The sequence below is a fragment of the Mustela putorius genome, unplaced genomic scaffold, assembly GCF_011764305.1.
Source record: "Mustela putorius furo isolate JIRA1106 unplaced genomic scaffold, ASM1176430v1.1 tig00000275_pilon_pilon_pilon, whole genome shotgun sequence".
Classification (NCBI taxonomy): Eukaryota; Metazoa; Chordata; class Mammalia; order Carnivora; family Mustelidae; genus Mustela; species Mustela putorius.
In genome coordinates, this window is record NW_025421341.1 from 13,592,367 (window position 1) to 13,607,972 (window position 15,606).

Sequence of the window (15,606 nt, forward strand, 5' to 3'; positions counted from 1 at the left end):
ACTGCTTAAAGCAATCATAATAGTCTCACAAAGGTTTATAAATTACATAGGCAAAATTTATTTTGTATGTGCTGCCAAAGCAAGCACTATGTAGACAAAATCTAAAAGGGCAAAGGCTAGGGAGCAAAACTGAGTATACATTTTTATACGTTTTAGGTCATTTGTGAAATAGTTCAATATTACTTAAATGGAGGCTCTGATAAGTTCAGGGTGCGTAATTGCTAAAAAATAACACAAGCGAAATATTAAGAAATACTTGATTGACACCACCTCCCAAATAGAAGGTAAGGAAGTAGGTACAGAGGAATAAGGATAGGGCATCTAGAATGCCAGTACCAATGTGTTATTTTTAAGCCTGACCATAGCAATGATTGTGCTCAGTGTAAATGAACTTACCAATCACTTAAGGTAGAATGGGTAATAAATGTATGACTTAGGTATATAATGTCTGTAAGAAATGTACTCTATAAAAATACAGATAAATGTGAAGGTAACAGATGTGTCGAAATTAAAAGGGTGGATGAGTTAATGCAGTGCATGCCCTCAGCATCCAAAAGGTTGGTATTGCTAAGTGGACTTCAAGACAGAGTATTACTGAGGTGGAAGGCCATGTCAGAATGGTTAAAGAATCCATTTACCAGCAAGAAGTAATGATCCTAAATATGCACGCTTTTAGGGACTTCATATTGCATAAAGCAAAAATTGTCAAAGCAAAGAGACATGATCAGGTCCCACCATGTTGCAATTTATGAAAATACCATTCTCTCAGTAATTGGTAAAACAATTAGACAAAAACGCCCATAGGATATCTTTCACACAATTTGATGAAAATGCCATTTATAGAATACAATCACCAAACACAACAAAATTCACATTCTTTGAATTCACATCAAAATTTCTTTAAGATTGGACATATGCTGGACTATAAAGAAGTGTCAATAAATCTCAAGATTGGGGCACCTGGGTGGCTCGGTGGGTTAAAGCCTCTGCCTTCGGCTCAGGTCATGATCCCAGGGTCCTGGGATCAAGCCCCGCATCGGGCTCTCAGCTCCGCAGGGAGCCTGCTTCCTTCTCTCTCTCTGCCTGCCTGTCTGCCTACTTGTGATCTCTATCTGTCAAATAAATAAATAAAATCTTTAAAAAAAATAAAAATACGTGGACAATTTACAAATTGTTGGAAAATATGTGTGTGACTCATGGCAAAAGTTTGAACTGAATACTTATGAAAGCTGAATATATCAAAAAAGTGGGAGAAACTACAAAAGCAGACTTTAGAAGATTTATAGCTTATTATTTGTTTAATTATATTATAGCTCAATTATAGGCTTAATTATAGCTTAATTAGGAAAGAAGAAAGGTAAGCATTCAGTAATCAAAGTCTCCACATTAAGCTGTACAATGTAATACCTAGAACAACCACTAAAAGTGTTTGAAAAGGAACATCAGAATAGAATTCTGCAAAATGTTCAAGTAACCCACAGGGTGGCAGGAAAAATAAAACAGAGAAATGAAAAATAGAATAACAGAAAATAAAAATATAAGGTGATGGACTTAGCCTTAACATAGCAATATTATATTTAAAAATGATCTAATTATGCCAATAAACAGAGATTGAAAGAATCTATTAAAAAATATGACCCAAATATATGCTGTCTACAAAGTTTGAAACATTTTATATATACTGATATACCTAGGTTACATACATACAATGCAATAATATTCAGCATTATAAAGGAACAAACTTGACCTATACAACAGCTTGAATGGATTTTGAGGTCATTATTGTGAGTGAAAAAAGCCAATCTCAAAAGATTACATACTGGAGGATTCCATTTCTATAACATTTATGAAATGACAAAATTACAGAGGTAGAAAACAGATTAATGGTTGCTAGGTGTCAGGGAAGCTGGGGAAGAGGGGTCCATGGGTGACTTTAAAGGACAGCACAAGGCAGGTCTTCAAGGCCTTCAAGTGTACAATGGTGAAGGGAGAATGTTTTGAGACTTGTGGGTTATATGAAGAAATCTGAACTTTACCCTAAAAGTGATGAGGAGCCATTGAAGGATTTTAAGCAGAAGAGTGACATGAAAGGTCACTGGTGAGGTGGAGTGTGAGTTGGTGGGAAGCATGATAGGAAGCCCATTTGGAAGAGGCTGTTAGAGTAACTCAGGACAGGAAGATGGTGGCCTGGCCAAGGGCAATAGCTTGAGGACTGGATAAAAATGGGACATCTTGAGGTATAGTAATTAAGGCAGTACAATTTTAAGACGTTATCTATTTTTGACATTCACCAATATTGTTGCATGAATCAATGGTCCATTCCTTTGTAATTTTTAAAAATAATTATAAATTCACAAGAACTGGAAAAGATAGTAAAAAAAAGTCCCATTTATCCTTCACCTGGTATTCTCCAATGGTTACATCCTAACATAATTATACTAAAATATCGGAGGGAGAAATCTGACATGGTGCCATTTGTGTGTTATAGTTCTGTCATTTTATCACATATGTAAACTTTTGTAACTGGCGTTACATTTGAGATACAGAACTATTGCGCAGTATATTGACAGAAAGAGTATATACTAAGTATATGTTATCTAATTCTAAGAAGGCTAAGAATAGTCAAAAAGTACACAGAGTACATGAACGGTTGATGCCAATTTGTGTTGACAGAAATTGGAACAGTAGTTACCTGGAAGTGAATGGTGGATAGTTTTTTGGCTGCAGACGTGGCTTATCAAAGCCCATCAAAGTGCTAACTTAACATCTGTACATTTTATTTCATGTAAATTACAGCTCAGTAAAAAGCTTAAGGAAAACTAGAAATAATATTCCAAAAATGAAAGTTTTTTTTACTAGTTTCCTCTTAGAATAGCCCTATAACACATGTTTTGTTCACTTCAGCTATCATTTTAGGTATATAATTCCAAATAACTAAAATGGACAGCACAAAAATTCACTAAGTAAATATTGCAACATTTGATTTGACCTCACTAAAGCAAGAAATGCCACATGTTATTATTATTACATCTTTAACTCTCATTTGAGCGGTGCCTAGTTGACTCATTTGGTTAAGCCTCTGCCTTCAACTCAAGGTTATGATCTCAGGGTCCTGGAGTGGAGCCCTGTGTTGGGGGCTCCCTGCTCGGTGGGGAGCCTGCTACTTCCCGTGCCCTTCCTCTGCTCATGCCCTCTCTCTCTCATTCTCTCAAATAAATAAATAAAATATTAGAAAAACAAACAAACAAAAAACAAAAAAATCTCTCACTTGAACATAGGAAATGAAAGAAAGGCTAGATTAACAATCTATGTTATATAAATGTGCTAACACACTGCCTGTCTAAACGGGAAGAAGCATGATTTTTAAGTTTATTCACATCTACTTGTTTAAAGTTATTTTTCTAATTAAATATGTTCCCCTTCAGCAAGAATTCTTTGAACGCCTCTATGTCATGTACACAATTGGATATTCTGTCTCCTTCAGTTCCTTGGCTGTGGCTATTGTCATCATTGGCTACTTCAGGTGAGTGATTCCTAATCCCTTTCTCCATGAAGGGACAGGTTCTGTGTCCTATGCATAGAAGATGTGAGGTCTCACAATTTTTGGCCCAGATACTTTTCCCAGCACAAGTTTTTGAATTCAGCCTAGTGTTATAATATTATTTGGCTTTGAAAATTTATTTTTCATGAGGAAATTCAGGGTTTTTATTGTTGGTGTTTAAAAGCTAAAAGAAAAATCTTTAAAAACATCAAAGCACTATGAAACCATTAAGCCTATAGATCTGCACTACAGTCTGTTTGTCTGCAAAGTGTTACTGGGTAGAGCAGAATGAGCTGCAAAAATTTTCATTCATATTGCAAAGACTTCATTTTTCCCAAATGAGTTTGGTGCCATTGGACAGAAATTCATTTTAAATAATCCCCCAAATGATCTGATATTATACATAAAGAAGTCATATTTATTGCTTCTGTTATGGTTTATTTTTTATCCACTGAAACTTTTGCCCAATTCAATTTGGTATAAATCAGGACAAAATTTTGAGCACCAATATGGAGATAAAGCAGTACATAACATGTATGGGAAATGTATACTCATGATGCTTGCACCTGGTTTGTGATACACATAACTAAGAAAACAATTAGTATATAGTGTGAGAAATGGTATGATTCAGGTGGTGTATGGTAATTGGGAAGGCAGAGTAAGGGGATGAAGTGAAATTTCAAAAGATGCATGACTATAAATAAGATATATCTCAAAGAGAATACCAGGGGACAGAATTCCAAACCCAAGTTTAGATCAAAGCATGGAATATTTGAGAATTCAGAGTTTTGGTGCATATGAGAGATGGGCAGTGAGACTGTGGGTTATATGAAGAAATCTGAACTTTACCCTAAGAGTGATGAAGAACCACTGAAGGAGTTTAAGCAGAAGCATGACATGAAAGGTCACTTGTGAGGTGGAGTGTAAGTTGGTGGGAAGCATGAGAGGAAGCCCATTTGGAAGAGGCTGTTAGAATAACTCGGGACAGGAAGATGGTGGCCTGACCAAGGGCAGTGGATTGAGGATTGGATAGAAATGGAAGGTCTTGAGCTATAGTAATTAAGGCAAGAACATTTTAAGACTTCAGGGTTAAACTATGCATGGGGAAAAAGAATGAGGCTAGATGACCAAAGAGGCTAAAACTGACTAGGTAAGAGAGGGAGACTTCCTAGAACACATTGACATGTGAACTGATATTTCAATGATGAGAAGGAATTTAGTATATTCCAGATGATGGGAACAGAATGTGCAAAACTCAGAGGCAGAAAGGAGCAGGGTAGACTCTGGGAACATTGAAGAATCCCATGAGAATGCAACATTTGGAGCATAGGGTGGAGTGGCCATAGAGGGATGACTAGGAAGAAACTAGATTTTGCAGCACTGTGTTTTGCAGGTCTTTGTCAAAGGCTTTGAATTTTATCTTGTAAGGGTAGAGAATAGGGAGCTAATGAAGTTTTTAAAGTAGAAGGGAAACACAGATTTGTGGATTATGGTGGGGTTCCTCAAAACAGTTTCATGAAATTGGCTTGGCAATATTATCTCATTTTACAGACCTAAGAACCTAAAGTTCAGTGTCCAAGGTCACAAGGTCATAGGTAGTACAGCTGGAAACAGAACCTCATCTTCTGATTCCGATCCAGAGTTCATTCCATTATACTAAATGTAGCTCTGGTTGTTCAGAATAATAGATGAATATTTATGAGAAAAAAATTTTTACATAAAATTTCAGGAGGATACAAATCACTACGTAGTAATTCTTCAATTTACATAGTAATTTATCACTCTATTTAACAAATTCTTTCTATATAATACTTTTATGTAATTACTAAACTGTACAGCATAACATTACACAAAAATTTCAGATACTCTTCTGTTTTACACAACAAAATGCTTTTTTATTAGAATAGTAGAGAGTGTTGAGTCTTCTAAAAGTCAATACCCACTTGTATACTGTGATGGCACTATTCGTGGTCAATAATTTCCACAGATACCTGATAACCTATCTGGTCAAATCCTGCTCATTTGTGAACACACTTCCCAGAAGGAATTGACCAATGAGGAGGACTGTCTGAGTACAATGGACATGCATGCGTGTCCCTAACATACAAACAAGATATTTCTGAAATGTCTAAATTTAGCTCATTCTCAGTTGGCTTATCCCTACTATATTATGAAATGTAAAGATGTATTATTGGATTAAAATTTTTTTCTTACTTTCTTATACTTGTGCACTTTGTCCTTTCTGGAAGAGTAGTAATAGAGTGATCTTTGTACAGGAAAGTTGTATTGTTTTGCAGTCAAGCAATGGTAGAGCTGGGCTAGATTCTGCAACCTTTTCTTAGTGTATTTTCCCATTAAACTGAAGAAAAGATCTCTTCTGGAGTTAAATTTTTGTACAGGAAATTAGTAATGCTATATCTTCTTCTGTGTATGTTATGACTTAACTTGTGTCTAAGATTCTTTTATAAACGCAAAACTTTTTGTTAAAGCTTTTGTGTTAAAGTAAGCTTGTTTACTCTTTAACATTACTAGGACATAAAGTTGTGTAATGTTATCAAAATATTTTAGTTTTTCTTGTAGCGTATGTGTTGAAAATGTGAAAGCTCCATTTTTTAAAAAAGATTTTATTTATTTATTTGAGAGAGAGTGAGGGAGAGAGAGAGATTGAGAGTGCATAAGCAGGGGGAGAGGGCAGACTCCCCACTGGGCAGGGAGTCCAATGTGGGACTCCATCTAGGACCCTGGGATCATGACCTGAGCAGTAGGTAGACACTTAACTGACTGACTTACCCAGGCATCCCTGAAAGCTCCGTTTTTAATAATGTTTATCCCTTTTCAAAATGATTCTCCGTTAGTCATTTATTACTGTAATATATATTTTAGTATAATGCTTTAGTATAATATAGCATAATAGTTAACTCTGCAAAATCAAGATAAACATCGTAGTAGATCAGGTTAAATTTGAAATTATTTCTCAAAAAGTTACATTTTAGTTCTTGATCCCAGTTGTTTCAACTGGAAGTAGATAGTAATGGGTTTCTGTCTTTGTTCAGGTTTACCATATTTTCTTCTTTTTTGGAGGAGAGTATGGACTTGTTTTGTATTGAGTATGGACTTGTATGTATTTTCTTTCCCTATGTCTAATTTCACCCAAATCTAAGTACTGAATATTTTCTTTCCATAGACGATTACATTGCACAAGGAACTATATCCACATGCACTTGTTTGTGTCTTTCATGCTGAGAGCTGTAAGCATCTTTGTCAAGGATAAAGTGGTCCATGCTCACATAGGAGTCAAGGAGCTGCAGTCCCTGTTGATGCAGGATGACCTACAAAGTTCCATAGAAATGCCTTCTGTGGACAAGTCACAATATGTAAGTGTTTTCACCACTTTCTCTCATGATTGATTCCTGTAACATTATAGACAAGTGAAATTTTACAGTCCACTAAATATTAACTTGTTTTGGCTTACGCAATCTCTGAATTAACCAAGCTAGATGACTAATTTATATAATGATATTTACTACCTCAATTCTGTCCTTAAGCTTTACACTTAATTACTCATCATCCTAGACTATTAAAAGTCTTGAGCTCTTTCTGTAAGAACATTCTGAAATGGAAACTTCAAAAATCACATGACCGGAGTGCATTTGATGTATGGCTCATAACTAGCTGTCATGGCTTGCCTTGTTCAGAAGTAAAAAGCCCACTTGCAAAACTAGAAGTGTGTTGTTTAAAAGCCCATGACATTTACTTTATTGTAGATTCACGCTTGTTCTAATATAAGATTCCGGGGTACTTGATTCTGCTCTGAAATGTCCTGGTGTAACTTAGTAAATAGAATCACTGAATAATTCAGTTAATTAAATCACTGACACACATATCTGGGAATTAAGTGTAATAGATTATATGTTTTGATGGTTTGAATTAATGCCCTTTCTGTGGCTTTGGCTTTTGCCCTGTAACTTTGTAGTCCCTGCTGATTCTGATTCTGGGCTGGTTTTTGTGACTTGTTTTATCCAATAGAATAGAAGTGGGAGTGATAGTGTGGCAGTGAGGGGTAGAGCTCTGGGAGTGAGTGCTCAAGATTAGCAGAGGCTGGCCTAGATCAACAGAGTCACCTAGCCAATGCATGGGTTCATAAGATGTAGTAAATGCTTATTATTTTAGCCATGGACTTTTGGGGCAGAAAAAAGATGAGAATAAAATAGTTATGGTAGAATAATGGTTAGTATTTCTTCTTTATGCTTTTCTGTACTTTCCTAATTTTCTTTGACGATCAAGTATTATTTTCATAAACAGGAAAAAATCAAGGAAAAGTGATTTTTTGGTAACTTCTAAAGGAAAACTTATTTTAAAAATAGAATTGAGTTGATAGTTTTAGAGATGCTGTCTTAAAATAACTTTGTTCTGGTCTCATTCAACAGTCTTGGCTTGCCTACATACAGGAAACAGATCATAAAAAAGAAATACAGAACTACTTTTTCATGGTCTGATGTTTTATGTAGTATAATTGAGTTCTAATATGATGCAATTCTGGTTTACTTGTAACAGATTGGGTGCAAGATTGCTGTTGTTATGTTCATTTACTTCTTGGCTACAAATTACTATTGGATCTTGGTGGAAGGTCTCTACCTGCATAGTCTAATCTTTGTGGCATTCTTTTCGGACACCAAATACCTGTGGGGCTTCATCTTGATAGGCTGGGGTAAGGTATTTATATCCCTTTTCTCTTTAAACTGTATTATGGATTTATCTTAAACCTACTGATGTGAGAGACAAAAAGAAAAGAAAAAATTAAATGTCCTTACTACGTACAGCCCATTGACAAGCACTGGAAAGAAGAGTGACATTCCTCTAGGATCTCAGGTGCCTCAATGTTGACACTTTGCTAAGGGCAAAAGGCAATCTTAGCTTAACATTATGCTGACCTCCAAGATCCAGTAAGTCTTCTTTAACATATAAAAATTCCTTTGGAAACTTCCTTTATCTCTACCCATCAGGTACATGTTAGCAATCATCCTCCTAGCATATGGCCCACTGACACACATCTGAAGTGTCACAGAACTGAGCTTTTACTATACGGTAAAAAGCGACCTTTTCTTAACAATAGCTAGCTCCCACAGGGTCCTGGAAACCTTGTTTCCAAAATTCCTTAGGGACTTATGATGGCATTAACCCCCTCCCAACTTGAAAGTATACAGTCACATGCCCATCACAACCCAAGTGCCACTCTTTCTGCCCACGGTCCTGTCCCCTTGCTTTAGTAAAACCACCTTTTGTACCAAACACAACTCAAGAATTCTTTCTTGACTTGGTTCTGAATACTCAGCATTTTCCTGTATCATGTATCCTTAACATACTTTCAGCCATTTTCCTGAAATCTCTCCATCTTACCTTTATATCTTCTTTCTCTTCCACTGTTCATTGGGCAAGATTATTAAGATCAAGTCTCAAATTCTCCCAATAGTAACAAACTTACCATCTTTAACTTATGGTTAGTGTTCTTAGGTCAGATTCTTGAGAGAATTCTTGGGTGGAAATATAAAAGAACACATTGTTCACCATACACATTTAGAACTGCTATGCTCATTTCTTATGTCAATGTCCTGATTTGGCAATAATTTCATCTTAAATGTTTTGATATTTAAATTTCTAAGCTATAGTAATGAATGTTGATTTGCATTTTTAGATTATATGAAATTCCATAAAGGAATTTATAAGATCATCTTGACTGCATTTAAAGATACAAATTACCAACTAATTATGCAGACTTATCATGTCTTTTGGAAGGAAACAATGCAAATTACTTTCTGCAAAAGTACTTTAAAAAAAAGAGGATATTTATCTCACATTCCAAAAATGCCTTCTCAGCACTACACTGGACTAGGCACTAACTCAACAGGACATGGGGAAAAGGATGTTGCTTGTTCAAATTTAAAAGAAATTGAAACTCATATGTAGTTACAATTAAGAAGCCTCATGATGGACAATTGCAGATCTCTATTGTTATTTTAATACCCACATTATAAGGTGCTCAGCATAGTAAAAGAATTAACTGAGCAGCTCAAGATTAAATTTGAAGGACTTTTTTTTCTCCTCCAAAGTAAGATTTCCTTGCTTGTTTGGCTTTAATATTTTTTTTAACATTTGAAAATGTGAAGTAGGGAATATTGAATTTCCTGCTAGTTAATGAATAACTAGCAAGTCTATTTTTAAGAAAACAAAGGGTCTATTTCCTATGACATTTCATTTATTATGAAATGATTATTGTGAATAAAACTTTATTTCTGAAGGCAGGTTGTCTTTTTTAAAGCTTTCCCTTTGACTAGCAGTTGCTAAAAAAAAAAAAATAAAAATGAAAAGGATATTTTACTTTTTAGGTACTTTGGAGATTTCTTCACCACTGGTCATACATAATAAATTCCTTTTTTTCCTCTATGTCCTTACTGATTTGATAGCCAACTCCCCCGGAACTCTTACTTGGTCTCTATTGATGTGATTTGAAGTGAGGTTCCCGAGTGAATGGTCAAGAAAGAATTCTTGAGACATTATTAGGTGCAAAAGGATGCTGTTATGAAAACTCCAGAAGAGGACCAATGGGCAGAAAGAACTGTTTTGTGAAAGGAACCACACTTCCTTTTGTGAAGTGCAATTGATTCTATACTTTGGAGGTGGGGGAAGTAAAGACAAAGGAAGTTTCCAAAAGGATTTTCATATGCTAAATAAGACTTATAGGATGGGGGTGGGAGGTGCCTGGGTGGCTTAGTGGGTTAAGCCTTTGCCTTTGGCTCAGGTCATGATCCTAGGGTCCTGGGATCAAGCCCCGCAACAGGACTCTCTGATCAGTAGGGAGCCTGCTTCTGCCTCTCTCTCTGCCTGCCTCTCTGCCTACTTGTGCTCTCTGTGTGTCAAATAAATAAATAAAATCTTAAAAAAAAAAAAAAAGACTTATAGGATGGGGGTTGCTAAGCTATTGTCAAGCTAAGGTTGTTTTTTTCCCTCTAGCAAGGCATTAACATTAAAACAGTTGGGAGTTCCTGGTGGAATGTCATATTCTGCCTGCCTCAAGTTTTTGTCAATGAGCTCCAGGTTATAAAGAAGTTTAATTTTATCTGCATTTCCTTTTACCTTTGTTCTTCAAATCCTTTATTACCCAGTCTGTTCCTCTTTAAAGTCAGGAGTTTGTCTCACTTAAACTGCAAAGTTATTTTTCAGACCTTTCTATGAAAAAAACAGAATTTAAAAAAAGCCCAGTGGGTTCAATACGAATATGAATTTCTTCCCTTCCTATACAAATTTATTGATTTGCTCACAAGAACTTTGGCATTGGAATGATGTCTACAGTAGATAAGCATCGTTACTTGAAGTGGTCTTTTCATCACATAGTTTAGGAAGAAACATGAAAGCACGTAGGCCTCCCATGGAAGCTTGCTTTGAAAAACATTTTACATGTGCTGTATCACACACACAATTAAGCACAATCTAAAACACTAATAACCAATCTTTAGAGAATTACAGTTCCACATTTGATCTACCTTCTGAATCTCTGTTTGCAACTCCATTAAAAAAATTGTTCTAGGCTAGGGTGCATATAACCATAGTTATATTCTTTAAAGAATATCTCCCCACTGCTGGAGTGCTCAGTCTGTTAAGAGTCCAACTCTTGGTTTCTGCTTAGGTCATGATCTCAGGGTCCTGAGGTTGAGCCCCATACAGGCTCCATACTCATTTTGGAGTCTGCTTGAGGTTCTCTGACTCTGCCCCTTCCCATACTCACAAGAGTACATGCACATGTGCTCTCTCTCTCTCTCAAATAAATAAATAAAATCTTTAAAAAAGTCTCCATTACTTAAATGTAGCTACTATTTAATGAATTCAATACCTAAGTCTATTTGATTAATAGACTATTTTCCCCTTAGCACTGACATTCTGTTTAGAATATCATCTGATTTAGAAATCAAAAGATTTCTGATCATTTTTCTAGATTCCATTAAGAAAAATAATGATCAAAAACATTATAGCGGCTTTGCATGATTCTTTGCTAGAGTGATTTATAGTGAATCCAATTTCACACTTTCTTCCAATGATATGATTTATTGGCTTCACTAGAGAAGAGACCTTGCTTGGATTCCTTTGTTACTCATTGGACCCAATCATGATAACGTTAAACTCTCTTCAGCTAAATAAATAGAGCTTTATTATTCCCATTATAGTGATGTGAAGCTATAATATTTACATTGATTTTGCTGATTCTTAAGAATAAATTGGATGGAAGGAAATTACAATCTAAAGAGGAGAAGATGGCATATCTGAGCATTAGTAAATTGAAGGCAAATGTTTAAAATAACTTTTTACGCATCTTCATCACAAAACAAATGTATGGAGGAGTAAAGACCAATTTTAATGATGACTCTGTTTTTCTTTCAATCAACCATGTTACTTTTCCCTCTTCTTGCCTCACTTCTCATAAATAAGGCACTTGATTGCTTGGTTCCAAGCATGCATTATTTTTTCCATATATTTAATTTAATATTTGAAAGGTATCAGTCTTATTTCTTTATCCTTAATGTGGTAATTTGCCTCTATATTAACAACCATTCTTAATTTTCAGCTCTCAGATAAGATGCCAGAATGTATGTATTATCATATAAGATCACCTACCCTGATTATACTGTGTAGTCATGTCTCTGTTGCCAAGTTTTCCTATAGAATATTTTCATATGCTGTAGTCTCTGAAGATAATCAGGAGATGCTACATGTCCAGTTTCATTATCTCTGTATCAGGTGATCTCAATTCAGCAACTATTTTTTGATTATCCAGTTGGCAGTAATGTAATTGAAACACAGAGATATGTGAAGTCTATGCACACAATAAGCATGCAGTCTGACCCAGTAGGTTATTTTGTTTTGTGTTTGCCTATTCTGATCATCCATATTATATTCAAAATATTTGATTTATAAGATCTGTTCTTCAAAAAATTATTTAGGATAGTCAATATAATACCCTTATACAATTAAAAATCTTCCATTGGCTTCAAGCAAATTTAAAAACTTAGGAAAGCTATTTCTCTCTTCCCTTATGATTTTTAATGCCATTACTAGTTTTACTGAAGGTAGAGTCAATAAACAATTAGAGTCAATTACAGTCAATAAAATTCGAGTCAATAACAATTAGAGTCAATAAAAGATCGATATTTTAGCCCTACTTTTATGAAAGATACAGAATTTGAATCTCTCTGCTTATCATTTTTCCCCAAACTTTTTAGATGTGTTTTGGGGTTTTATTCCTAACCATTTAAGATTATATAAATTATTACCTCTTTAAAATAAAACAAATTATAGTCACATTTAGATTTGTATTTTTAGCAGTTATGTAGATTTATCTCACTGAGTTCACCTGGTTTCAAGATTTCACTTCATCTCCATCAATTTGGTCTTTCATAGTTTCTGCCCACTGGCCATATTTAATTCAGTAAACATTTTCTTTTTTATTGTAGCTCTTCTGTTTTAGACTGGTACTTTCCCACAATGCCTTACTCTATTCTTCTAGAGCATTTATTTTGGATTATAAATTAGGTACATATTTAAATTTCCTTTTGTTTCCTATAGCAATTCCATCTCAGGAGGAGGTAGCTCTTCTAAAGTTTCATAAATAGACCCTCTTGTTTGTAGCAATGAAAGACTTTCAAAGACTTTGCAATTTTCCTGAAAGAGAGATATACTCCTTCAGTATTAGCTTAGAGAGTTGAGAACAATACTGCCAAAATCATATAGAGTTACTTCTGGGTTCCTTAAAGGATGAAACATAGGTGATGGGTATTGACTCCAGCATTCTATGATGAGTAGTGAGGGAACTGGAAGCATAACCTAGAGTTTCGTGTCAATACAGATGGATTCCTAGGGGAATCAAGGTTTCTGGTTGGTAAGATCCTGTATGTGTTTAGCAAAGCTAGGCATCCTATGTTATGATGGGTGTCTACTTTTTAGGTCTAACTTTACACTTTATGATTTTACAATACTACAGTAGGACCACAGGAAGAGGGTAAGGCTAAGGTATGGTTCTTTGAAGCTTCTGAAATATCCAAAACAAGACGAAACTACATAAACCAAGGTGAGAAGATCCCATTTATAATTTTTGACTTCAGAGCATTTCTGTTTTATGCAGTTGGCTGCTGCTAAGTTTTTATGTGAAGGAAGGGTTTAATTGCTAACACATTTTAGCTACTATTAGTTAGTCCAAAATTCCATTCATGTAGTAATGGAACCACACTAGAACCCACATCTGTTTATTTTTAGTCTAAAGATTGCATCCCTCTCAGAGTCACTTATTTATACTGACATTTTATGAAGATAACTGAGTTCTCAAGGTAAATGCATTTATTGAGTAACATTCAAATTTATATTAAATTTACTCAAATTAATATTTAAATTAAAAATAACATCTAAACTTCAAATATTTATGTGTTCTCAATTATTTAATAATATGATACTAATATTGGTGATCAAAAATCCTTAAGGGATACCTGGGTGGCTCAGTCAATAAGTGTCTGCCTTTGGTTCAGATCATGATCCCAGGGTCCTGGGATTGAGCCCCACATGGGGCTCCCTGCTTAGTGGGAAGCCTGCTTCTCCCTCTTCCACTCCCCCTGCTTGTATTTCCTCTTTTGCTGTGTGTCTCTGTCAAATGAATAAATAAAATCTTAAAAAAAAAATCTTTAAATCCCAGAGTGGTTTCAGTTCTTTTTTATCCATGGTTGCCTCTGTGCTAGTTTTGTGAGTGGAAGTCTTCCAAGATGATGAGAAAAGTAATTTCATTAAGACATGGTATCTGATATAAGGTATTTGTTATGATTATCATCTAAAACAGAATTCCAACTCAAGGACCATTGATCAATGTGTATAGAACACCACGCAGGAAATTGCTTGATTGGGAGATTGTAAAGGAAGCAAAAGATAAAGACCTATAAATGAGAAAATGTGAAAATTCTGATCAAGACTAAAGATAGTCGAAGCAGCAGAAGAGTAAAGGGAGATGCATCAGGACTTTTTGAACCACTATATCGGAAGGAACTCTACTGCATTATACAACATCATTCTTGCTTTTTCTTCATAATGCTGATTGATAACCAAAGTTATGTTATTAGTTTTGCATCTCCTTCCAGCATATGCTTCAGAAAAATAGGGATATTGCTGGTTTATTGTTTTATCTTCTGAAAGTAGAGCAATCCTTGACACATACATAGGCACTTAGTAAATGGTTATGGGATAGATGGAAGGATGGACAGATAGGTAGGTGGATAGATACAGAGATGGATAGAAAGATAGATAAAATATGTGAACTGAACTTAAGGAATAACTAGAATTGGGTATATCTATTTTTTAAAATATTTTATTTATTTACTTGTCATAGAGAGAAAGAGAATGAGCACAAGCAGGGAGCAGCAGCCAGGGGAGAAACAGGCTCCCCATTGAGCAATGAATCCTGATGTGAGACTCAATTCTAGGACTCTAGGACCATGACCTGAGCTGAAGGCAGACACTTAACCAACTGGACATACCCCGGCATCCCTAAGTAGATCTATTTTGACAAAAACAATTTCCAATTCTCATGGAATTTGAACATTTTTCAAATGGTGTTTGAAATTCAGATGTTCTAGCAAACAAATAAAATTTGAACATGGAATCATAAAATCTAATAGCCACACAGGCAGGCTGAGGTTAAATTCAATTAGATGATCACTGAGGAGGCCAAAAAATTTTCTATTGCAGGGTATCATCTTATTTTCACTTTTAATAGCATTTTCCTACATCTGAATCTATTCTTTTTTACTTTTTGCTAAAAAAAGATTATTTGAAAAATTGAAAGTGTGTTTTTAAAAGGAAAATTTAATATGGTGTTTAGTAAAAAATGTTCTAAGTTAGATTAAAAATTTTCTCTCTCTTTTAAGGTGCTTCTTAACTTTTGCAATGTTTCCATGATGCTCTCTCTTTCCTTTCTTTTAACCACTTTCATAAATTCCACAGAATGAGAAGTTGCCCATTAAATCCTTTAGTCCTATTTT

General features: G+C 35.0%; 1 protein-coding gene across 1 annotated transcript in view; it reads left to right on the plus strand.

The window, feature by feature from the left end:
• PTH2R (parathyroid hormone 2 receptor) overlaps nt 1-15,606 on the plus strand; it is an 88,286-nt gene that overhangs the window by 40,832 nt on the left and 31,848 nt on the right. The window contains exons 5-7 of the mRNA XM_004764282.2: nt 3,426-3,523; nt 6,726-6,915; nt 8,096-8,249. Of these exons, the coding sequence (XP_004764339.2) occupies nt 3,426-3,523; nt 6,726-6,915; nt 8,096-8,249 (442 nt within the window). The remainder of the gene's footprint in view (nt 1-3,425; nt 3,524-6,725; nt 6,916-8,095; nt 8,250-15,606) is intronic.